The 25681-nt window shown below is 36.5% G+C and overlaps 1 protein-coding gene across 2 annotated transcripts in view; it reads right to left on the bottom strand.

Moving 5' to 3' along the window:
• Window positions 1-25681, bottom strand: part of DCC (DCC netrin 1 receptor) — a 1088923-nt gene that overhangs the window by 266508 nt on the left and 796734 nt on the right. For both annotated transcript variants that reach the window (XM_084780514.1, XM_084780515.1), the window contains exons 10-12: window positions 8126-8274; window positions 6438-6576; window positions 2812-2861 (exon numbers count right to left, since the gene is read on the bottom strand). In XM_084780514.1, the coding sequence (XP_084636640.1) occupies window positions 2812-2861; window positions 6438-6576; window positions 8126-8274 (338 nt within the window). The remainder of the gene's footprint in view (window positions 1-2811; window positions 2862-6437; window positions 6577-8125; window positions 8275-25681) is intronic.

Below are 25681 nucleotides of genomic sequence, written 5' to 3'. Positions count from 1 at the left end.
TCTGCCATGCTGAGGAGACACTACTTAACAACATGTGTCTGGTTCTTAAATTCTTTCTCTTCCCTATTCAATATTTTCCCCTAGCCTTAGGTACAAAGGTTGAACTGCACATGGATCTGGGGACCAAAAAAGAAAGAAAAAGAAAACTCTTGCACAGAATATTTGAACTCTGGTGGTTAGCATGAACGCACATGTATTCACACACAGAAGGACTAATTAAAGAAGAAATTATAAATCTGTGAGAGTGCACGGAGGAGCTTGGGAGTAGAAGATGGAGGGGGGAGCATATAAATTATACAGATTAACACCTTATCTAAGATGTTCTTCAAAAAGCATTTTGCTCATGATCACTAGAATGTGAGCTAAAAGGGGACCTTATCCATTGGTAATTGGATATGCAAACTTCTGTAACCATGATAGAAATCAGTGCAGTGGTTCCTCAGGAGGCGGGCAATAGATTTAACATATGGACTAGACACATAAATCTTAGGCACATACCCAGAGGACTTTACATTCTACTACACAGTCACATGCTCAACCATGTTCCTTGCCTCTGCATTCATAATAGACAGAAAGTGGAAACAGCCTATTTATTTATCAATAGACAGATAAGGAAAATGTGATACACTTACACAATGGAATATTATGTGTCAGATATGTTTTAAAAATCATAAAATTCTTAGGTAAATGGATTAAACTAAGGGGAAAAAATCCTAAGGGAAGGTAACTCAGACCCCAAATAATGAATATAGCATGCATTCTCTTATATATGGAGGTACGCTTTTAAGCCTTTGTTAGTTATGCTACCTACTATTAGAATAACCGTAGAGGTTAGATATTAATAATTTAGAAAAAGTAAAATATCACCAAAGAAAATGGAAACATAATGTATAATTAGAGAGAAATTGGGAGGCTGGAGCAGGAGAAGAGGAGAGAAGAGGGAGTTAGGGGAGAGACTATGCGGAAGGACAGCTAACACTGATGGTTATTTGAGGGGTCCTATGATAAACTAGTACTGTAGAAGCTTCCAAAAATAGATACATATATGAAATGCATTTAAATGAAATCAAATAATGAGGGAAACCAAGCCCAAGTGATAACCTCCAGTACCCAGACTGGGTCACATATAATTGGGTTGACAAAAGAGGTCCTAAGGAACCATCAAATAACTCAGACTATTGTTTTTTCTCAAGTAACTAATGGTAAGGCCCTATTGCTGAAAAAATGCCTGTATATCTCATTGAAGAAAGAGAAGTTGAGCTAATGCCTACCTAGAGTCTCCCCAACCACTGACTAGTGGCCATGATATTGACATTCACTCTGCGTGGCTACAATGGGATAAAGATAAACATCAAAGCTGATCCAAATCCTTTGATCTAAGATGGTGACCTGCCTGAATAAAACACTACTACAATAGTGGCCAAAAAGCAGAGGAGTAACCAACCACTCCCTGATTGAATTTAAGGTCTACTCTTGGAGATGGAACCCATCCTTGACCCTACTCAGATGTCCAAGAATCTGAGACTCGATAGGCTATAGACCCAGAAGAAACTCAAATATTATTGCCCTGCTAATATAAATGACTCCAAAGGATATGCCCCTATACACATAGGTCAGTGTTTCACTCAGCCATCATTAGAGAAGCATTTTTCTTCGTGAGATGGGAAATAATACAGAGACTTAACAACTAGACAATGTGCAGAGACTCAGAGTCCTTGGAACACACAGTTCTAAATGGTATGTCTTCATCCAACCCCTCTACTCAGGGCTCAAGGAGCTATTCAGAAAGAGGTAGAAGGAGTGTAGGAAACAGTGTCTCTCAGACAAATAGGACTTACCCACATATAAACTCACAGAGACTATGCCATTGCACACAGGGCCTGCACAAGTCTAATCTAGAAAGAGTCCAACTCTGAGACTTAAAAGTAAATATAAGCTCTTGATTCTAAATGAGACATGATATCTGATGCACAAGTGTTTTTTCAAAGGAAAAAAAATAGTTTTCTTCACAGACTCTTATGTGTATATAAACAACACTTAAGGGTAGAATTCATGCCCAGATGTACATGACCAAAACAAAACTCAGTTGGATTTTTGTAGTGTTTTTCTTACCTCACTGTTCTTTTGCTTGTATATTATGGATTCAAAGTTCTGGTTTGTACATGTTTTATTTATTTCTTTGTGTGTGTGTGTGTGTGTGTGTGTGTGTGTGTGTGTGTGTGTGTACACGTGTATACGAGCGCACGAGCACACACATGCATGTATGTGTGTATTTTTTCCTTTTTCACTATTGTATTTATTCATTTAATTCTGGTTTGTTTGTTTTCTTTATTTCCTTGTTTGTTTTCTAAAGAGAGAAAAAAAAGAAGGCATGGAGTAGAAAAGTTGGTGAGGGCATGTGGGAAGGATAGGTGAGAGGTGTGTGAGGGAGAACAGATATCAAAATATATTATATGAAATATAATTTGAAAATTAAATTACAAAATTATTACTGAACTGAATATTACTTTAACTTCATCTGAATTAAAATATTATGATCAAATACCATATATCTTTATTAATCAATATAAATAGAAATAAGCTTGATTCATGTTAAAAGAGCCCTCAAGTACTCTAATACCTATTAAATGAAATTTGCTGTGTTCCTTCGAGTTGTAAGTCTGGTCAATGAACATGTGCAACCAAATACCACTCACTTTGTCACCCCAGAACATTCCTTTATAGAGGAAAACATCCGGTACTTACTTGGCAGTATGGTGAGCAGAATATATACATAATAGATAATAAAATAATAACCATTGGCTGACTTACCCTTGAATTAACCACTTCCAGTGAGATGTTCTGAGGTGGCGCACTTGGCACTGAAAGGAACCAAATAAGGTGTGAAAGTTACTGCCAACGGCTTGCAAAAGAAATTATAGCCACTGATGAAAAGAGAAAGTGTATCTTTTTCAAATTTTATAATGAGAATTCAGCAAGAGAATGCAAGCAGGTGGCCCTTCTCAATATTCCTAGAGAGAAGATAAATAAATACTTGTTTATTTTTGTCTCATGGGGTGGGTCAGTTAATTATCCATCTATGAAGCCCCCAAAACTATTTTTGCTAAAGAGCACCAGCTGCGATAGCAAATATTGCCACCTAATTACAGCTCTGTGATAACTTTCCTGGCAGAACGTATGAAAACACAGGGGAGATTCTCTAGAGTGGCTTTTAAGGATTATCATACTGTGATTTTTTTTTAGGATCTACAAAGTTTTATGGTAGAATGTGTCATTGTACTAGCCACCTGGGTGGCTTAATTCCTATAATGTAACCATTACTGTCTCCTAGAGAGTGAACAAAAGGAAATGCCTCCTCATTTCTTCGGGTATTTATAATTAAACTTGTATGACAAAGAAACAAACAGGTTCCCCAATAGTGTTGACCCATAGATTTTTTTTTTAAATAAAAGAGCAGTTTATTTTTCTTTAGTTTTTTTCCAGCTATTTCATTATTTATTCCTGCATTTAAAATTTCTAATACACTCATGCTAAAATGAACATATATGGTACAGTTTTGATGTATCCTTTTTAAAAAATACTAACATGAGACATGTATAAGAAGGTGAGACATGTTTAAATACTGAATGTCGTCTCTTTATTTCCTAGATCACATGGCTTGAATCTGCTGTCATTTTTGTTGTTATTGCTGTTGGTTACTGGTTTGGGTTTAGGGCGTTTGGTAATTTGAGGGCCTCCCTGTGTATCTAGGATGACAGAGAACTTGCTTTCTTCAAGCTCCTGTCTCCTTAGATCTGGAATTACAGGCATATATCACACACGCAGGTTTTCTGACACTTTTAACTTAGTTTTGAACTTCGTAAAGCGTATATGGCCATACCATCCTCAATGTGCCCAATCTTGTCTGAATTTTGGTCTGAATTTTGTAAAGAAGAATTAAGAAATGGTGGGAAAATGGATGATGGCTTTCACAACAAGGTAAAGATAAATATTAGTTGTAACAGTAATGAGCATACACCTACACTTAGTTTGCTCATGAAATTTTTTTTCTACTCTTGGATGTAGACCTGCGGATAGTTATGTTTATTTAGAACAGTTAATAATGACCATGCAATGCAAGTATTTCAAGAAAATATTTTGGAAAAATACATAACTACATAGCACCTAAAGTTAAATAATTTGAAAATGTCAGAATGTGGTTCATTGCTAATCAGTGACATAGTAGGGAAAAGGAACTGAGTGAAAATGTATGGCCAGTATGCAGAAAATATATTAAAATATAAGTGACAGCTAATATTGATAAAGGTATGTAAAAAAAACTTAGCAGACCTGGAGAAACATTAGGATAATACCTTCAGGAAATAAATATCTCACATCTAATTTTGTCATATACATTTTTATATGTGTCAGTATAAAGTCTATGGGATGTTTTTCTTCAACTATTATCCTCTTTAAAAACAGATACATCTATATATAGTTACATATTAAATTAGTTGTCTCCAAAATGGAAAAGTCCTACAATTCACTTTTATATAAAACGTTTGTGAAGTATTGGGTGAAACTGTCTAATTAAGCCAGCACATTTCATAAGTTGGTAGAAACATGAAGGTAGACATAAAAAGCTATTCTATAAGTTTAATGGAATAAAAAAAAGCTGAACACATATTGGTATACACAATGAATATTAAACTCTGATATCTGTGTCATTCATTCTTTTAGTGTGTGCATAGATTAGCATATTTAATTTTTACTTATTATACAAAATATCAAAGGAAATCAATGCTGTGAGACAGAGGAATTGAAAACAGGAGAGCATTTAATGTCGCTGCATCCATCTAAATGTGATACCTGACCTCAGCATGACATAGCTTCAGCAGAGAAGAGGCAACATGAGATGAAGTAAACAGAACTGGATAATGCCAAGATGGAAGCCAAAAAGCACAAAGGTGGTTACAGATGAGGTCATGATGCCCGTACAAAGGTGGTTACAGATGAGGTCATGATGCCCATACAAAGGTGGTTACAGATGAGGTCATGATGCCCATACAGGAGGCCCTCACAGCCCTTTGTTTCTCTTATTAAGTGAATCTAATAAAGACAAGTCAGCATTTTCCCAACAACTATATTTACTTGGGGTTATAGTCATAGTTTCTTTTTAAATGACAGCTTTCTAGGCACTGCAGCATTTCCAGAGGATAATTCTTGGACTAATGAGTAACAATCTATTTTTCTCACTTATGACATTTAAAATCAAAGTAGAGAATAAGGCTGCAGTATTACAGTTCAGAGTGTGAATGGAATCTACATAAATTATGTAAAATATTCATTTTCATTTGTTTTTCTTTTATTTTTGTAATTATAAGCTATGAAGTAATTTATTCAGCCACTACACATTCCGTTCTGTCTCGAATAACAGAATCAGATGATTGGGTAGAAGAATTACATTAAAATTAATACTGAAGTGGTCTAACATTAAAATACCATTTTAAATGAAATTGCAAATGAGCATCACTCCTGTGTTATCCTTAAAAACAGGCAAGGCTTTCATCCTGTCGTTCACAGTCTGTGAAGTGTCCATGTCGATATTTTCCCAGATTAAAGAATGTTACATCAAGAATCAGAAATTGAAGACATTATAAATAAAAAAAATCAATAAATAAACACAGTAATGGGGAAACCACAGGGGCTGAAGCTGGCACTAGGTCTTCTTTTAGTATTCAAGGGAGCCATCTCTGCAACATACAATACATGCCTGAATCTCCATAGCCCCATTCAAAACATATACTTGCCTGTAAATTTTATTAAATTTCCCAGGCTTTAATTATCATTTATCCCTTTGGTAACCAGTTTCCTTCAACACTATTCAGTTAAATATTCATTAAGATTTCTTCCCCCTTTTATATCAGTTGAAAAATATGTCTAATCCTCATTTGTTAGGCAAGATAAAATGAAAGTGTGTATGTTCATCCACTCTTTTTTTGTTTTAAGTGTGTGCTTATTTAACAAATATCCTTTTGGTATATATTCTAGTTAAGTGATATAGTCCATCATTTATACTTTTACTAATTGCTGCCTTTTAAAATATGATAAATGAAAGAGACACCCCCATCAATACTATTCGACACATATAATAAATATGTTTACTTTGGAACATCTGTAGTAACGAACACATACATGCACAAGCATCATTGAAACATTTACACAGTAGCCACAGTTTGGAAATTATCCATTCCTCCAGACCGATTCAGTTTATCTGAATCCCAAATTTAAATTTGAGTACAGCATTATGAATATATTGTTTACATTTTTAATTTATGATAAAATATCATAAAGAATATTAGTTCAAAAACCCCTACAACAGAATCCATAACATATATGCAAAGTTTTTTTCATTTCATAGCAGAAAAGTGAATAACATTTGACTGTTTATCACTTACCATCTGACAGTGTAACCACTGTTACATCATCAGTAGATACTCCTGGCCCATAACGATTATAAGCTAGGAATCGGAGAGTATATTCTGTGAATTTTTTCAGGCCCTCCAGTTTATAAGATAGTCCATCAACCTCTATATTCTGGAGACATAAAATGCCAGAATCGTTATTAAGGAAGCACATTAAAGCAGAAATGGCAGCCGTTCTGTGCAATCAGTGAATTGAATGTTAGACACTTGCTCATAGAAGCACACTCTAGTCCTTTAATGAATTGCTGTAAAACCATCCTTCTGTCACATACTCCCCCACTAAAGTCAAAACTACTCTACAGAATCTGTGTTAAAACGTCACCATGCGATTTTTATAGTCATTAAGTTTTGATGTGTTTAACACTACCCAGAGCACTGAATAGCATGGATACTCCACTTACAGCAAAACCCTGACAGGTAGAAGGGACAGAGATTCATTCCTGTGCCCCAAATTAAATAAGTCATTAAGAAATCACAGATTGTCATTTGCTTGATACATTATATCCACAGACACTGAAATTCTCACACACTTTGCCACCAATTTCATGTCCCTAAGTGTTGTGCTGTTGACCGAAACTATCAGTATTCACAAGTGCAGAGGGGAGGTACTAAAGGTCATTGAGGAAATCAGACCCATTGCTTCCTTAAGGAGATGTCACTTAGTTTTACATGATGATTCCGACACCACCACTATCAACATAGGGCAATATAGCTCTTGAGTTTATTAAAATGAGCTACAGAAACACTTGTTTAAAATTGAATGGGAAACAGTTTAAAAGTAAGAGAATGACATAAAAACAGCCATTAAAAAATAGAGTTTTTATAAGAGCAGGTCATCCACTACTATCTTTAAAAAAAAAAAACACTAAGAAGTAGGCCAGAAATATGTCTACTTATGTCTCTGGCAATTTAAAATGACAAATCCTGGTCTGGCATTATTGTATATAGAAGCATAAAAAGCATTCTATACTTGGTAACCTTTATAAATAATATCTGAAGATCACTGTCCTCTATCCTTTACTCCTCTCTCTCTCTCTCTCTCTCTCTCTATATATATATATATATATATATGAATCTCAATATTTATATATGACTATACACATACTTTATCAAATATTATTACTAATAGTGACTTGTTTATCCAAAGACTTATTTACTGTTACTCTACTTGAAGAAATAATTTGTCTCTTTTTAGATTTCTATTAAAGCCATTAGTTAAAACTGAAAAGCCAAATGAAGTTGAGGAACTTAAACTTCTAAGAGTAAGTTTGATAAATTGTTGCTCACAGCACGAATGTGAAGAGAAAACAGAACAGTATAAAATATCCAAGAGCAGAAAGAGATTCTTGGATAAGGCCACTAAATGCAAAGCATATCATTCTTAGGGTACAGGATATGATTACCCATCCTGACCCGAGGCACTATAGTCAAAGACCAAACCAGTATTCCCAATATGAACTTCACCCCACTGTCCTTTGCCCTTTCATCAACACAGTGCAATGAAATGGGTGAAAATTTCCAGTAGCAAGTACTTGAAACTAACCAGCTATTCAATGACCAATCTAAATAACGAACTGTATCAAGATCTGGCAAGTGCCCCATGTCTTTGTCCCTAAAGACATTCAGGAGATGGAAGACATGAGGCTCATTTCTTTACCCACCTGTTCTTTTCCTGTGGACACCTCGGTGCAGAACAATCTGTAACCTTGGACTGGACCATTTGCATAGGCAGGGGGTTCCCATGTAATAAGAATTGAGGTAGGTGAGGTAGATACAGCGTGCAGGTTTTCTACTGGCCCTGGAACTTGCACTGTACATAAAAGAAATTGATGCAAATCAGACACTTGCATTATCAGAATAACTATATATTCTGTTTAGATCAAGAAAATATGGGAATCAGCACTGTTTCTAGAATTGCATGAAAAACAATGGCAATATATAATATGAAAGCATAATAATGAAAATTTTATAAACAATTTTGTTTCGAGAGAAAAATTACATAAATTGAATTGTCCATTTCATTTTATATCTAAAGAGGTGGAATAGAGTGTAAGTGATTAGGATAATGATATTCTTAATCTAAATCTAGATATGTTTCCATTCTGCAGGTAAGATTTTGCATGTATATTGCTAATAGCTGCAGAAGAAAAAAATACGGTTAGTATTAGTATCTTTGAATATTATCATTCCATTTATTCAAATAAACAGCACACCTATGCATAATTAATTACATTTTCATTAGGTCAGCAATTTATCATGTAGCTGATTCTGGTTCTTTTAGCTTTTGTAAAGGATGTTTTTCAATTTAACTTTTTCATTTTCTCTCATAGCCATTACTTAATCAAAGATAAAATAATTTGTTTACTAATTAAATTAGGTAGAACAGAGCCATTATTCTTAATCAAAACACTTCTGTTCAATTCTGTCTGTAGAAAATTTCAGATTTCTCTGTAAGTAAAAGCCAGTAGTTCTCTCTGGCTTTGCATCTTGTATTTTACAGAACAATAGATTCCTACATTGTATATCTATGATTCGCTATAGCCCTCAATTGTTTTTGTGTTCAAATCATTGCAGAGATGACTATGAGATTTTCATGACATTACACAAGCTGTCCATGTAACTTCACTTATTTGAGCCTCTCTCTCTCTCTCTCTCTCTCTCTCTCTCTCTCTCTCTCTCTCTCTCTCTCTCTCTCTCACTGCCATGATATTGTCCTGGATTTTCTTGATTTTGGTCCTACTTTTACAATAAGATCCTTTTCTAAATCTTTCTGGTTCTTTTTAGTGGGTAGCAATACTGAAAACAAAGTTTTTAATTTAGTGTTGTCATTGCTGTTTGCATATCCTCCGGGTCCTTTTGGTGAACAGTGCTAAGAAACATGCCTATACGCACACACACACGTACACTTATGTTAACATATATGAATATACACACATGCATGAGCAGCACAGATTCCCTTTGTGTTCATTTCAGAACCATTCCAGTCCAACGACCACTTTTCTGTGACAGTGTTCTACTTTGCACACATAAATCAAGGAAGTACTCACTGCTGCAAATAAGAAAATTTCACCTTGTGTCACAGTTTATAATAGAGTAAATAGAATTGCATTTTAAGAATTCAGACATTTTACTTCAGAAAAATAAAGAAATAGAACAAAGCATGTCCGCTGATACCCAACAACTTACCCATAGTTCAACAGCTTAAAGAATAGCAATAGAAACAAAATTTGCATATCTTTTTATGAGTACTTAAATATTTATGTAACAATGCAAATAGTTCAGGAATGTTCTATTTTCCAGTTACAACTTGTTACTACTCAAATGAGGAAAGTAAAGGATGGAGCCAAACACTGGTGGCTTGGTTAATATGTGTGATGACTATGCAGTGGTTAATATTTTGAGACAGGTTTTGAGGATCTCAGTCTTGGTTTCCCAGGTGTAAACAAATCTAACAGCCAGAGAGGCTGACATGTAAGGACTAGAATTGAAGAGATACTGATTTTAGTTAGTGTCTGTTCAGTTGTCTCAAAATGTGTTGGCAAGAAATATTCCAATTGCATTCTATGTTTTAATGAACAGATATTTTTTTTAAATGAAGTGGCTTTTCACCTTACTCATTAGGTGCTGGGTGGCAACTCTGCAGAAACACAGAAAGTGTTAGGAATGGGTGCTACACGTATTTTGGCATTAGAGCTGTGGCGTGAGAAGTTATGGCTCTGTTCTCTGTCTTCAGTGAGGCACATGAGAATTTGATGGAGCAAGCTGAGAACTCTTCCTATCAGATCAAAAGCTGTGCAAAGAAAAGAGCGAGAAGGTTCACACTCATATGTCACTCATGGAAAACAATCATCAACTTTGCATGAAGCCAAAAGAATACTGAGGCTATGGAAGCACAGGGAAAGGATGTCACGTTCATAGCCGTTTCCAGCAGGCGTTGTATGGAAATACACTGTAGGGCTATATGTAGCTCAAGGTTGTGAGACTTGAGATTGAAATAATTGATCTCAGCTGTTGCTACTTCCTCTCATAGGGTTTCTGGTGAAAATATACAAAACACTATCTAGAGTCGCTTATAATGGAAGTAACAGGTTATACACAAAGCTTACTGCACAGGAATTGTTTCAGAAAGTTGTGTCACATGAGTATCCTCAGGTAAAACTACCAACCCTGTCATTAGTGAGTAACCTAAAGCATAGTATGTCATGTAGCCGTTATTGATTAGACAATTCAACTGATTAGTTAATACAAGTGATGCCTTTAGAAACATGATGGGAATAAGGTCGGACTACGTATCTATGTGTGCATGTGAGACTGTGTGCTTTGTAATTGATATTTATGTGTCTTAAATGCTGTCAAATGCATAACGTCGGGTTGTGACTACCCTAATTTGGACCTCGTTGCCATGGATAGTGCCAGCCCTCATCATTTATTCATCAGTTGTATTTGTCTACATTGCTAATGGGCATTGGACACTGTTCAGGGAAGGCACAGTCATGGACTTTCAAAAGAATTCCAAGCAGATCTAACAGACATCAGAATTGCCAAGGACCAGTCAGAACATTTGTTTCAAGAGCTTCACTTACTGCCAGACAATGCAGAACATTTTCTTTGCTTGGGTGGAGCCTCAATACTGTCTTTTATCTTAAGATATAATTTATCATTTTATAACATGGGAAGGGTATGATTGCTCTTCTCTTATATTAAAGATAAAGCATTATAGGCCTATATTTCTGAATGTATTTATATATCAAAGCTTTTAATCATAGTTTTCATCAAAACTTCAAAACTCTGATTGAGATTAAAATATTGTTCTTCTAAGTAGGTTATTCCCTAGTGACAAACTCTGGGATTCACTTGGGCTTAAAATGTTTGTTCTTCATAAAATCGCTATAACTTCATATGTAAGAATTTTATAACATTTTCCTTTTGAATTATAGCCGTGTGTGTGTGTGTGTGTGTGTGTGTGTGTAATATATTTTTTCTTGTGAGATATGGGTATATATTTATATGTACATGCAAATGTATGCAAAACAATTATGCTTGTTTTCAGGTGCTTATCTAGAAAATATATATAAATATAATTTATGTGGTATTACATAGGTAATATGGTCATATGAGATTCAAAAAAAAGATAAACTAAAAGGGAACACCCATAAATGTTCAAAAACCTGAATTAGATGTGAAATCAATGCAGTTAACAGCTTCAGCCTTCCATTTCATTACACTTTACTATGTCATTCAAGAACCTTAATGGGATTAACTGCTCATCATTCCCAAGATGTGTTTAATAGCCCCTACTGATCCCCTTGGACAATAATTTTGTGGCAAGCTGCATCTAATTTCTTTCCATCTCAGTTCAAGTTATCTATTTCTTCAAATAATGAAATGACTTTAGGACAGAGGCATAGTCTATGCAAGTAACTCATCAATCGATGTCAGTCTAACCAAGTATATTTTAAATTTTCAATATTGTATTACAGTAGAAATTCTATATAACACCTATATCTAAGGACTAGTTAGATAGTTACAGTGAAGTAAATGAAATATATTAGATGTCACTCTTTGCACTGGGAACAGGAATTTGTGATTATATATGGTTGTATGTATTATAGGATAACAGAATACTTTAAATAAGATTTTGTTGTATATTAACCTTCAAATGACATATTAGTCAAATCGTTAATAAAAATCAATCATATGCCTTAGTTTGAGCGGGACCCCTGGGCCCAAATCTGATATCCTACGAGCATATACAGGGGGAGGTAATCCCCCTCAGGAACAGTCATAGGGGAGAGGAATAAGGGGAAAATGGGAGGGAGGGAAGAATGGGAAGATACAAGGAATGGGATAAGCATTGAGATGTAACAAGAATAAATTAATAAAAAAATCAATCATATGAAATACAAACATATTAATGGCAGAATGAGAGGGAGAAGCAATCACGGATGTAAGAAAGAAAGAAGGGAAGAAAGAGGTAGTAAAGATAAAAAGGAAAAGAGAGAGGGAGCCATGGTTTAATAAGTTTCAGTAAAATGATTATAGACGGCAGAATGACAGACAGGAAGTATGGTATTCTTGTCCTTAATTGAGCTACTATGTGCACCGGATATTAAAGAATTAATGAACTCTCCGATGGGGGTTTCATTGTGTCAAAACTATAAATGAATATTTGAAGGTGTGTCCATAGTTTCTATCGTCTGGGTTCATGATTTTGTGAATGGTAATGACTAAAGTGTTAAAAATATCTCAGGCTATTCTCATTCTAAGAAGTCAATGATTTACTCTCATAAAATTACAGTGAGTTAATTTTTAATTATGTTAGGATGTGAAATGATGATCCTCAACCCTTACTTATTATTCTTTTCATTTTATTTATGAGTGCTTTCATGTATGTATGTGCTCCACATGTGTACCTGCCATCCTTAGCTATCAGAAGAAACTGTTCAGTCTCCTGGAATTTAGACTTACAGGATTTTGTGAGCCGCCATGTAGGTGCTGGGTACTGGACTCACGTCCTTTGCAAAAACAATAGGTGCTCTCAAAGGCTCAGCCATTTCTTCAGACCCATCTTCAACTTTGAATTAAAGTCTAGTGTTAACAAAGTTGATATGCTTTTTATAGTAGATCTTTTTAAATTTTTAGCTATGAGCATTTTAGTTCATCTTGTTATATGCAAAACTATTTCAAGGCTTGTATTACGTTTGTGAGCAAGAACTCATAAAGCACATGCACTTCTATCCTCGTATACTTTCCTTTTTCTTGTCATATCTGGCTAAAGTGTGCTTTCCTGAATCCCCAAAGCCTATTTTTTTTTTAATTTAGCATATGTTTTCTAAACTCTTAGAAGAATCAAACATCTTTCTAAACAAGAATACAAATCTAAAGGTTTCAAGGAAATGCATTAGGGGGATAAACTTATGCCACAGCCCTAAGAGCTGAGGTCTTTCAGCCATTACACTGATGGTTCTCAGCTGGAAATCTGAAATGAAGACAGATGTTAGTGTCAGCGTATATGTAGTTGAATATCTGAATATTTAAAGTTTTTTCTTTTAAATGACTGTAAAGTAAAATGAGTTCTAATGTTCCTAAATTGTCAATTTAACAGCTATTACTCTTGAAGAACCAAAGACATGCCTTATTTTGAAAAAATTATTAAAAAGGCATTGTATGTGTTGTCATTCAAATAATGACCTATAAATCATATACCCTCAAGTCAGGACAGAAAACCGAAGATGATTCTCTTTATCTGCCTAATAATTTAGAAGTGATTTGAGGATGAGTTTTAAAGATGATAATAAGGAATAAGAAATCATCTGCAGTGATCCAAATGGTTTTACACACAAGGTTCCCCTCCTGGTAGCAGAAATTTCTACTGCCAATGATTTCCTAGAAGAATGTTTCATATGCAAGTCATTTCTGAAACAACTCACAGTTATTGATAATAAAGTGCATGCTTTGATTGCCTCTTGATTTTTTTAAATTCTGTAGTTAACAGCTTTAGTGATATTTCTGTGAAATCTATTTCTACTTTGTACAGGGAATGCAACATCAGAACGCCTAGTGTCAATGTAATTATCACTTTGATGAATTTTGACTGAACTATATGCACTTAGGAGATGTGATGGTAATTTGTCAAAGAGGAAGCCAAAAATACTGGTTAAGCTTCTAGTGAGAAACCACAGGAGTGTTAACGATTTTGCTTGAAGTAACAATTATTATCTCTTCATTTTGCTTTTTGTTTTAATAGGTACTTTTCTGGTAATGCATAATACACTCAATAGTGCCATTGTGAATTTCAGCAAACATAAATAGTGCACAGATACAGCTTCATAAGAATATACATGGAAATTTATAGGCTGTTTTGTGATCTAGAAAAGTTAACTGCAACATTAAAATTGAGACAAAACTAAATATCAAATAACTGTGTTTAATTTTTCAAAATCACATGTCATACTTATATGTCAATGGTAGCTTGAGATAGTCTCAACCTAATTATGCTGATAATCTTAAACCTGATTGTGGAAGTTCAATCAATCTGTAGGACCTATAGCATGGGCTTGGCCTTTTCAGGGACCTCCCATTCACACCACAGAACTTAAGACTGTGCTGTACTAACATAAAAGTGAATTTATTGACCAACTGAAAGTCCAGGAAAAACTTTCCCATTTACAGAGAACTGATCTCCAACAGGGCTGCTAAGGTGATTAGCCCCCAGATGGAAAATTTAGATTCAAGGACAGACTTTTCTCTGAAGTTTAATTGTACTTTTTGTTTTCATTCTTTGTGGTTTCTACAGAACTGTGGGGTTCTTTGTGGTAGGTGTGTTCAAGGAAAATACCAAAACACAATAAGCAGGTACAAAATACTTAAAGATTCAAAGCAGGCTCTTTATAGTACATGGTGAAGGCAGATGACCAAGCAAGCATACAGTAAGTCTAGGAATCAACATAGCAATTGTTAGTCATCAGAAGTGAGAATGCTGAGTCTTTGCCAAAAATATTATTGAAAAACATTTAAGATTTCCATTGGTCAAAAGACAGTGTTAGAGGAAGAAAGAAGGATTTGACATGTGTTTGAAAACATTAATAGGAAAGAGTTTGATGGGGGATGTATGCTGGTTGCCTTCCTAGAACAAGCTGGCAGGGGAGACAGCTGTGGCATCTCTAGACAAAAGATTCAGATGTTGACTTCAAGTAAAATAAGTATAAGTAATTTCAGTTGGAACTAAATGCTAACGAAAGCTCTTTACAGGGTAAGGACACAGTCAGTTTTCCACCATGTATCGGCGTGTAATTAAATTGCTGCTTTGTTTTGCTGAAGGCCATTAGCAATAGAAAAATTCGTTCTACCAAATTTGGAAAACTTAGTGGTATCACTAATGCCACTCAAGGAAAGCTAAAAACACACCTCCCATTTTCTAAACATTCTTGTTTAAATGTTCAGTTTTAATCAAGTATGATAGTCCTTGGAAAGCTAAGGCAGGAGGATCGCAAGGCCCGGCCTACCCTTGGATACAGCCTTTTAAAAAATCAAATAAGTCATACATTTGCTCACCCCAAAAAATTGAATTTTTAACAATTCAAGTGTCAGGATTCAAATACCTGAGTCCTAACTCCTGAAATAAAATCCTTTCTTCTATTTAAGTAACAATGTATCATGAGTCCAAAGCACACATGTACTATGATCATGAGATTTACTGGGGTTGCATGATCATATAAATTTATAGGAGCTCACACAGAAAAAACATCTAAGTCATCCAGTAATTGCTGTCAGCGCTACCATAAATAGCGTTCCTTGCTCATTTCAAGATTTCTCTTACCTTGCTAGACAATTAGAGAAAAATTGTATTGTTCTCTTTCTAATTTCCAGACTGTTAGAAGAACACGAACCGATATGGCAGATGATGTAAGGCTGAAGAAATGTCTACTAAGAATAGAGCAGGAATCCATATCAGAATTAAGTTCATGAATCTCACCTTGCCAAGAGATAGCCTCATCAGAGAGCAGAGATTTCTCTACAAAGAAAACCTGAAACTCCCCACCTCCTTGTATAGGCCCATACAGAGTTACTGTCCCTGTTTTATTTCCATAATAGGCAGAGGCCAATTTATTCTTCCATTCCTATAGAGGCATCCTAGGTAGAACATTCAGGAAGCACATTTCCTGGCCTTTGCTTGCTTCACACTGCTTTGAGACCCATATATATTTCAAGATTATATTTCTGCACATAAAAATCCCAGTTCTCTATAAATAGATCAGAACGAGAGACGCAGGTGTCTTCAGCTTATGCACAACCCAGAGTGTTTCCCATGGTGATAATGAGACTAAGTACCAGCAGCCTCTCTGGAAGTCAGCTTGTACTGTGGTCAGTGAGGGAGGAATCAATATCTGATATTTGTAGTTTTAGTAGAGCTATAAAAGACATGTATAGATTGCTCTGACAAAAGTACCCCACTGCCATTTGTTACAAGAGAAGGAAACAGCAGTCTTTTCCAGACAGCTAAGTGAACAGATTTTTCTACATAACAACAACAACAACAAAAAAGATCCGACCTTGAAAGATACCATCTCTTTGTGAATGCAATTTATTGTTTATCTGTTTCTGGCCTTTAAATGCTAAGAAACTTCCTTGGGTAAACTGTCTGTTTGGGCAGAGACTATTAAGAAAAATTAAGAGGAAAAGTTAGAACTCTATTATCTTAACATAAGTTTCCCAGAAGTCAGATGTCCTGATACAGCAAATGCCAGAAGGGTCCATTCAATTAATATTTGATAATAAAGGGGAGCAGTAATATGTATGACCTCAGGTGTCACAACCTGTAGGTCCAAATCCATACGCTTCACTTAGACTCTGTGAGAAAGGTCAAGATTTTAAGTCTTTTAACTTGAGTTACCGTATTTTAAATGATGGGGCTTCATTGTAGGTCTGTCTTCACTATAAAGATTAAAGTTAATTTATTCATAGTTCATAACAAAAAAAAATTCCTGTTAAATATTAACTAAATTTTAGAGTGTGCCAGAGACTATGATAATTGGTAGGGAATGAAATAAAAATTTTCATAGGACCAATAGTCCAAGGAGACAAGAGGAACCACAGAGAGAATCCAACATGGGCAGGTGTGATAAAATTGCTAGAGAATGAGCCGAGTCCTAAAAACCTTGTCTTTTCCATCCTTTAAGATGCACAAAGCACACACAACAAGAAAATTTGCTCAACCATGTTCATAGCAGCCTTATTCATAATAGCCAGATCATGGAAACAGCCTAAGTGTCCCTCAGTAGAAGAATGGATAAAGAAACTGTGGTACACATACACTATGGAATACTACTCAGCTATTAAAAACAAGGAATTCCCAAAATTTGTGGACAAATGGATTGAGCTAGAAATGATTATAATGAGTGAGTTAAGCCAGAAGCAGAAAGACTCAAATGGTATATACTCACTTATATCTGCATACTAGCCAAGGGGCATGTCCCATGAAAGTCTTCACTAACCAGGAAACTGGGACAGAGGGGAGGACATCCCATTGAGACTCTGGATGAGAGAAGCATGGGAGAATAGCAAAGTAGAAGGATCCAGAGGGTTCCTAGAAACCTACAAGTAGAACATTATGGTAGGCAGATTTGGGCCCAGGGGTCCTGCTCAAACTAAGGCACCAGCCAAGGACAATACAGGCGGTAAACTTTAAACCCCTACCCAGATCTAGCCAGTTGTCAGAACAGTCACCACAGTGAGTGGAGAGTGGGATATGACTTTCTCACGTACTCTGGTGCCTCACATTTGACCATGTCCCCTAGAGGGGGAGACCTGGTGGCACTCAAAGGAAGGACAGCAGGTTACCGAGAAGAGACTTGATACCCTATGAGCATATACAGGGGGAGGTAATCCCCCTTAGGAACAGTCATAGGGGAGGAAAATAAGGGGAAAATGGGAGGGAGGGAAGAATGGGAGGATACAAGGGATGGGATAACCATTGAGACGTAACAAGAATAAATTAATAATAAAAAAAGATGCACAATTGATGGGTTTTACATATTCTATATTCAACCTACAATACAGAGTAAATTTGAAGGGATTAATGCAGACATTGGAAACATAGTTGTCCGATGTCCTGGAATCCAAAAGAAATAAATGAATAGCCTTACCCAAAATAATGTTTGTGGTGATGAAGAGACAGAAAGATCTAGGAGCTTCCTGAAGGACTTCAGTGGATGAGGAAAGGAAGGCTAGGGAGATTTCAATCATTCCCAAGGGGCTGACCTGCATACCTGGTGACCTGAGTGCTGTTCTCTGAGCCCACAAACACTGCAGCACATAAAACTGGGCCGTGTCAGGTGGGTGAGTGCCCATCAAAGTGCCCGTTCTTAATTATGTTCCCAGTGCCTCGCCATATGCTCCTTGGGCTTCTATCCCCTTAACGTAGTCCCAGCCTAGACCGTCTCTCCATCTTTCTTTCTCTTAGTTTCTTGTGTTTCCAGTTCATTCATTTCTCACCACATATCTACAGACGGATGCACCAAAGATGCTTAAATGTCTATTTATTTCCTCTGCTATTTTCTTCCTTTTTTCCCTTAGAGATAGTCATTGCTTTTCAGAAGCATCAGCTTGCCATTTCTGAAGATTTTCTTACTGACTTCTTTCCTGTTTCTCTCTAACTTACATGCTGTAAAGATAAACTTGGATCATTTTTAAGGCATTTAAAATAATTGTACTAAGTGATAGATGAGACTGCCCTAAAGTACTTTCCTTTCTGAGCAGTGGATGCAAATATTCAAGTTTCTCTCTTACTCACTTCCCTGATGCTTGGAAAGGAAGGGAGATTAAACATCATTCCCAGCAGATTCAACAATAATCGTTTTGGTGACAATGAACCTGGACAGACATATGACCTTGAAGGTCCTGAAATTAATATTCACTCTGTGATTCTGCTGACATTTATCTCCAAGAAGCACCTTTAATGCCCTTACACATACATGCGTCACAGAGAAAGACTGATAATCACACAGGGCAGAAAACCTGCCTGTTCCATATCACCAGGAAGCATCTAAAAGGCTCTCGGTCTGTTGACTGAACCACCCTGAGGATTAGGTTTATTTTATTTTCAGTATTCAAAAGATAAGAAGTTTATTAACCACTTGGAAGATTCAGGCTTGTTCGGAGATAGCAGTAGCAGGATGGACTTGGGCAGTAAATCACAGAGGTTGAAGACAGGCATTAGGTAAAACTTAACACAGTGACACTAGCCTACATCCGAACAGCTTTCTCTTTCCCTAGGCTGCTGCCTTCCCATTTATTCCCATGAATGAAAAGATAATGGCATCAATTGGAAGGGCATGACTTTAATTTGCATTCAAAGGACACTAATAATCATCTTGAATAAATGGGGACGGAAGTAAGGGAAGTTCTGGTAATGTGTGGAATGCCAGATAAGTTTATCAGAAATTACTTTGGGTAAAAAGGGCTCTATTCAAATTTCTGATCTCCACAACTTTGACACTTGATTTAATGTAAGACTGACAACCTTTCAAACTTCTCCTTAGCCTGAGTTAGTCACAGAGATACACGTCTAAGTCATCTCCATGTAAAAGAAACATGTGATGCATAAATGTTGATGTGTCACCTAAACCCTATAACACATTTGGTGAAAAGGTCTAAGTGGTATAAGTAAAATTAATTGTAATACTGCACATTTCACTTAGATCTAGTGTGTCATTTCAACTATTGGTAACAAAAACTTAATGGCAAATCTCACACCTTTGTAATACATCTTAGCATACAATTTGTTTTATAATTACAACAATCCTTAATTGAGGAAAGCCAGCATCCAAGTGGTCAGTAGTCACTGTCATTAGTGCCATCATTATGAATAAGCAAGGAAGATACAGTTAATTCTAATAGAACAATTAGTTTTCTGATGGGAAAGGGAGCCTGATTAAATATTTTAAAGAGAAAAGCAAAAATATTTTATGAACAAGGAATTATATGTACATAAAGCAAATCATATTCCAAGTTAATAGTTAACTAAGCTGTTAAATTTAAATACCCAAAGAGTGAATGACGTGCCAAAAGCATTATGTTGTCATTTGTACTTAAATATATATTTTGTCATACATCAGAGTATTGGAAGTATCAACAAACGCATTTCAAGTAATTCTAATCTTTTTTAAAAAAATAAGTTGATTAAACCCCAAGGAAAAAAAAGGAAATAGTAATTTATTTCACTGCAAATCACTGGTAAAATTTAGCTAAAGATTACAAAATATGTGTCCAATATGCTTCTCTAACATAAGAGCTAGTGTATTTCACCAGGATATTATGATCCCCATAACATGAAGCTTTCATATATATATGATTTCTAGACCAACTGTTCACAATGGTGAATTAATGATAACTGTTATGTCCTTAAAGTGTAATTTTTAAATGAAATTACTTTTGATTTTCCTCCAAAATTGTCTCATTGCATTTTAGTTTGTCTACGCACAGCTCCATGGTATGAATATTACGGTAGATTCAAACCCAAGCTTTAAGTCCATTAGTTTGGTCTTATTTAAATCTGTCAAAATTGTTCAGGCCCCAGTGTGAGCCAGAATTATAGCTCAGACACTGTTTTCAAAGTACAGGAATTTATCCCAGCAAAATTCAGAAGATAATGGTACATAATTGTTGTATAAGATCATAAGTTTTGAAGCACAGATGTGCATATTGATATCTGGGAAGAAACATTGATGGAAAGACCTTATGTTTATGTGAAAATTTTATATATGCACATATTGTGTTTGGATCAAATTCATCCCATTCTCTCCTCTCCAATTCCTCCCCTCTCCTCTCCACCACAAAAACCCACTCTGCCCTTCGTGTCTACAGGACAGCCTGGAGCAGTGTGGATCATATTCTATTATGGGTGCACTCTAAGGAGTCTCCCTGACAAAAGCAAAGCAAAGCAAAACAAAACAAAATAAACAAAACAAACAAAGGAAAACACTGAGCTCCTTCCCCCAGCAACCATCATTGGCCAATAGATGCTCAGGCAGATGGGACTTTAAGAATGGCCCCCCCCCTCCCCGCTCCCCGCCGCCGGCCTTCCTCCATCAGGTCATTATTGTAACCCAAAGAGTTCACAGCTGCATAAGCCTGTTAATGTCTTTTCCTCTTGGCAGTATGGACAGCACCTTCTTAGGCAAGGAATCGACCTTGGAGGTAGGGCAGACACTTCCAAATAAGAACAAGCTTGGTTTTTCCACGTCCCATGACTGACAGAGGTGCTGTCTTCAGTAACAGGAGTTTACATCCAGTTCTAGATGGCACCCATGAGCAATAGCAATTGCCTGTGACATTGTGTGTGTGTGTGTGTTTGTGTGTGTGTGTGTGTGTGTGTGTGTGTGTGTGTGTGTGTGTGTGTGTGTGTGTTTGGAATTATGATACAGCACTGAACAACAACTTGAAAACAGGCACTGGGCATTGTTGGTAATCGATTTTCGTGTGTGGGGGAGGCATTGCCCACTGGTGCAGGATACATCAGTTCTATTGCACATGGGTGATGAGTGAAAACCTGAGTGTGTGGTCTCTGACAGTACCGGTCTAGCTGGCACTGTCAGCAGGGTCTGTATCAAGCCCACTGTGCTCACTTCCAAGTTTCGTTATCAGTTTACTTTTCAGTCCGTAATGCTCATGAAGTACTAGGTCCAACAGCTCTCCAAGGAGGAGAGTTTATGGAGATAAAACGTCAAGAACACATCAGCTGTACTTTAAAGACAATGGAGATGTCATAATACCAACATTCTTTTTCTCTGTCATTTGTTTTGTTGTTGGTTTTCTTGAAAGTCAAAAAGTGAGCATATTTTAAAATGTAAAAGCCAGCCTATTCACTCATTTTTAAAAATTCCCGAGAAAACGCCAGATTGATTTCCAGAGTATCTGTACAAGTTTGCATTCCCAGCAGCACAGCAGGAGTGTTCCCCTTCCTCCACATCCTTACCAGCATGTGCCATCACTTCAGTCTTGAACTTAGATATGCTTTCTGATGGGCGTAAGATGGAACCTCAGAGTCATTTCACTTTGTATTTCCCCAATGACTAATGACGCTGAGCACTTCTTCCTTCCTTCCTTCCTTCCTTCCTTCCTTCCTTCCTTTTTTCCTTCCTTCTTTCCTTTCTTCCTTCCTTTTTTACTTTACATCCTGGTCCTCGACTCATCCCTCCTTTCCTCCCAGTACTACCCTCCCTCCCTCTCCCCTACTCCTTACCCTATTCCTCAGACTAGGGCCCCCCCTTTCCATCCACCCCAGCTCATAAAGCTGCATCAGGACTGAGCATGTCCTCTTCCCATGTGGCCAGACAGGCTTCTGCCTATATAATTGTAATGCAGTAATAGTGACTGCCAGCCCATTAGACTTCTGCCTCCAGTTTAATGAACATAGGCAAAGTGCACATCAGAGAACAGGCTGGCTCTCAGCTAACACTTGCGTTGGCACTGACCTGACACTTTTGGATGGAATCCTTGAAAAATCTTGGCAACTGGAAAACTGGGCTACAGATCTGAAACCTGTGTTTAGTCAATTCTTTCTGGTATTGGCTACATCAAATTACACCTTACAGGTCTGACAGCGATGCCTGTGAAAGCAAAGCTTTCCCATGACTGCCAAGCATTTGAACAGATGTTCACAGTGCTGTGCTTGTGGCTGCAGCACATCCACAAGGGACAAGCAAGGGTACAGCTTCAATAGGTTACTATATAAAAATTCTTCATGATTTTCAAAGTACTGCTTTTCTTCACACCAATGTAGAAGCCAAATATTGCATTTCACTGGCCATTAGCCTGGCTACATGTAGCATTTTATTTGTTTTCATAGTCAAAGTTTTCTGTAGTTTCTTTGACCTCATAGTCTGAATGAATTAATACTATTTTCACATACTTAATATATCAAGTTAAAAGTATCCACATGTGTTAAGTTTATGCTTCTTCTCCCTATTCCCCTTCCTAATTGGCTTTCCCCCTCAGTTTTCAAATTTCAATAATTCTTATATGTACTAAAGACCAAGACCTAGAAGCAAGCCCCAGTGCTATCTTTTCTCCCATCCCACATCCAGCAACATGCCTTATTCCTTTCCCACAAAGAAATCTTGAGTCCTGTCAATTTTCCCCTTTCATTACAGTGGAACCTTAAATTATCTCCAGGATTACATTAGTCTTGAGAGATACAACAGCCTCTCTTGCCCAGATGCTCCTCCCAGGGCTTAGGGCTGGTGGGGGTTAAAGCATTACTCCAAAGATATCCAAGTAGAAATTTCCATCTCCCATATCCCTTGTACCATGATTCCCTCCTCCCGTGGTACAGCCCAGACACCTTTAGTTCTTCCTCCTCAGGGTACTGGAAAATATTATTGGCTATGTCCACAATTACCTCCTGGGACCAGAGCTTTGCCAGCACCACTCCAGATTCACCAAGGCATTTTCCTATCATCCTGTGTCAGATTGGCTGTCCTTTCTCAAATTCTTCCTAAATCTGTGTGTCCTGAAGAAGCCTTGTCATTCATTAGGCCTTTAAATGTTTCTTTGATGTCCCTCTCCACCACTGCATTAAAGACCCTACAAGGATACACACTTTGTTGTTAATAACTTGCTAAATTACTAGTTTCAAGAAATAGAGTGGAGCTAACTAGGCATAAAAATGATTATCTACTGAATGAGTGAATGAATGAATCAACGATTCAATGAATGAATGTCAAGCTAAGGATCCAACTAATACAAAGAATAAAGGCAAAGGCTCATTATACAGGCAGAAAGTCATGGCCATGATGAATTTGCCAGGAGGAGAACATTGTGCTTAGAGCTATTCAATGGAAAAATCTTAAAGAAAAAGTAGAAGAGACTTAAAACATTCCAAAGGAGTAGGGAAACCTTTGATATTACCATGATCATGTGAACAGTTAGAGTCAAATGATAGACTAATAGAATGTTACAACAATAACAACACCGTGGACTGGCAACTTGATGGAAGCAGGACACGTATTTCAGCCATCACAACTGTCATGTGAAGGTGTACTGAGACACTGCCATTTGAAAAGTTTTCTTTTATTCCTAATGTATAGCTGCAAGATTGATGCTCTCTTTATTTTGCATAGGAAGGGGCTGACTTACAAAATCAAACTTGCACCAGTTACAGAGTAGACGAAGGAGTCAGAATTAGAGCCTGGCTGGCCATTGAGCCATCATGTAGAAACATCTTTCACTGTGGTTCCACTCAGGACACTTTCACCTCAGATTACAGATTTAAATAAGGTCACCATCAATGATTTCTGGCATTGGCTGTGGTCTCACAATTCAATGGCCCAACTTCCAGATGGTAATATATATATATATATCTTTGATCATTGACTTCTGGGAACTAATGGCAACCATTTAACTTGCATTTTAACACCTATGGCATTATGGAACCTTAAATCTCTCAATTTCAAACCAAAGCAATTCCTCTGCCTGTAAAATGTTCTTTGATCAGAAACTGTGTTCCCATATAACTGATTATATCTACTTTTTGCCCCCTGGCAGGGGAGATTGTGCTAAAATGAAAAGAGCTTCCATGAAATAGGAATCACTTGTGCCCATGACTGTCTCTGCCAGACATTAACCTCCAATATAGGTGCATTAAATTTATTAAAGTAATAAAATGCAAGAGTTTTAAAGAACAATCATTCATCACTCTATTGATTTGGAGAATAACATTTACAATCTACCACTTCTATAGCCGTCAGAATAGAATCCTCATTTAAAGGCATCTGTAGAGAAGTGATGTAAAAGTGTGCTCTATTTAGTTTTGATAGGCTCTTATATCATGTCAGTAATATTTTTTCCCTTTATTTCTCTCTTCTCTTCTGTTCTCTCTCCTTTTTGGTCTTCCTCTTGTCTCCCTTTCCTTCCCTTAAAGTTTCAGCTAAAGAAACAATCAAAAAGCCTAAGAGGATTCCCATAGAAGAGGAGACAATCATTGGTGTCTATGTATCTGACAGCAAATTAATATACATTGTATGTATATAATGATTATTGGAAAACAGGTCACGTCTCTAAAGAAATGATGTGGACACAACTACAATAAAGATGACATATTTAATACACAGAATCATGAAGAAATATAACTTGTATCTCTCATCTCAATCACACAAACAGTACAAATATTATTCTTTTGATATCTTGTAATCAATCAAATGTAAACTAACAAAGTGGTACCCAACTTACGAGATAATATATTATTTTTAGACTCTAAGATTTAAATTTATTTAGGGACATGCAACATGTGCAATAGGCAAAATTAGAGGATACATCTTTGAGATGTTTTGAAATTTTAAGGATTGACCAATGTGTGTGTGTGTAAGTAATGAAGTATGTAAAAATACTGTTACATAGTAATTAGAGACTTGTTACATTGTAATCGAACTGCTCCTAAACTGTAGCTCTCTTCTAGTCTTATCTACTGAGGTGATTACATGTGTGAGTACATCGCTTGTTCTACTGTGCTGGACAGTTGGTATTGTGTTCATATTTGACCTTCATCGTGATGGAATTAGGAACTTCTGACTATTGAATGTCTACTAGATAGCAGAAAAGATGTAGAAACTTTTCTATCATGACACGTCACCTTCATAGACCATGAAAATGTGAAATAAATAATACCTAATTTTATAGACTTCAGAAAACTAAGTCTCAACAACTAAAGAATGGCCCCT

The sequence above is a fragment of the Acomys minous genome (genome assembly GCF_964271855.1).
Source record: "Acomys minous genome assembly, chromosome: 4".
Taxonomy (NCBI): Eukaryota; Metazoa; Chordata; class Mammalia; order Rodentia; family Muridae; genus Acomys; species Acomys minous.
This window is presented reverse-complemented; position numbering and strand designations above follow the sequence as displayed.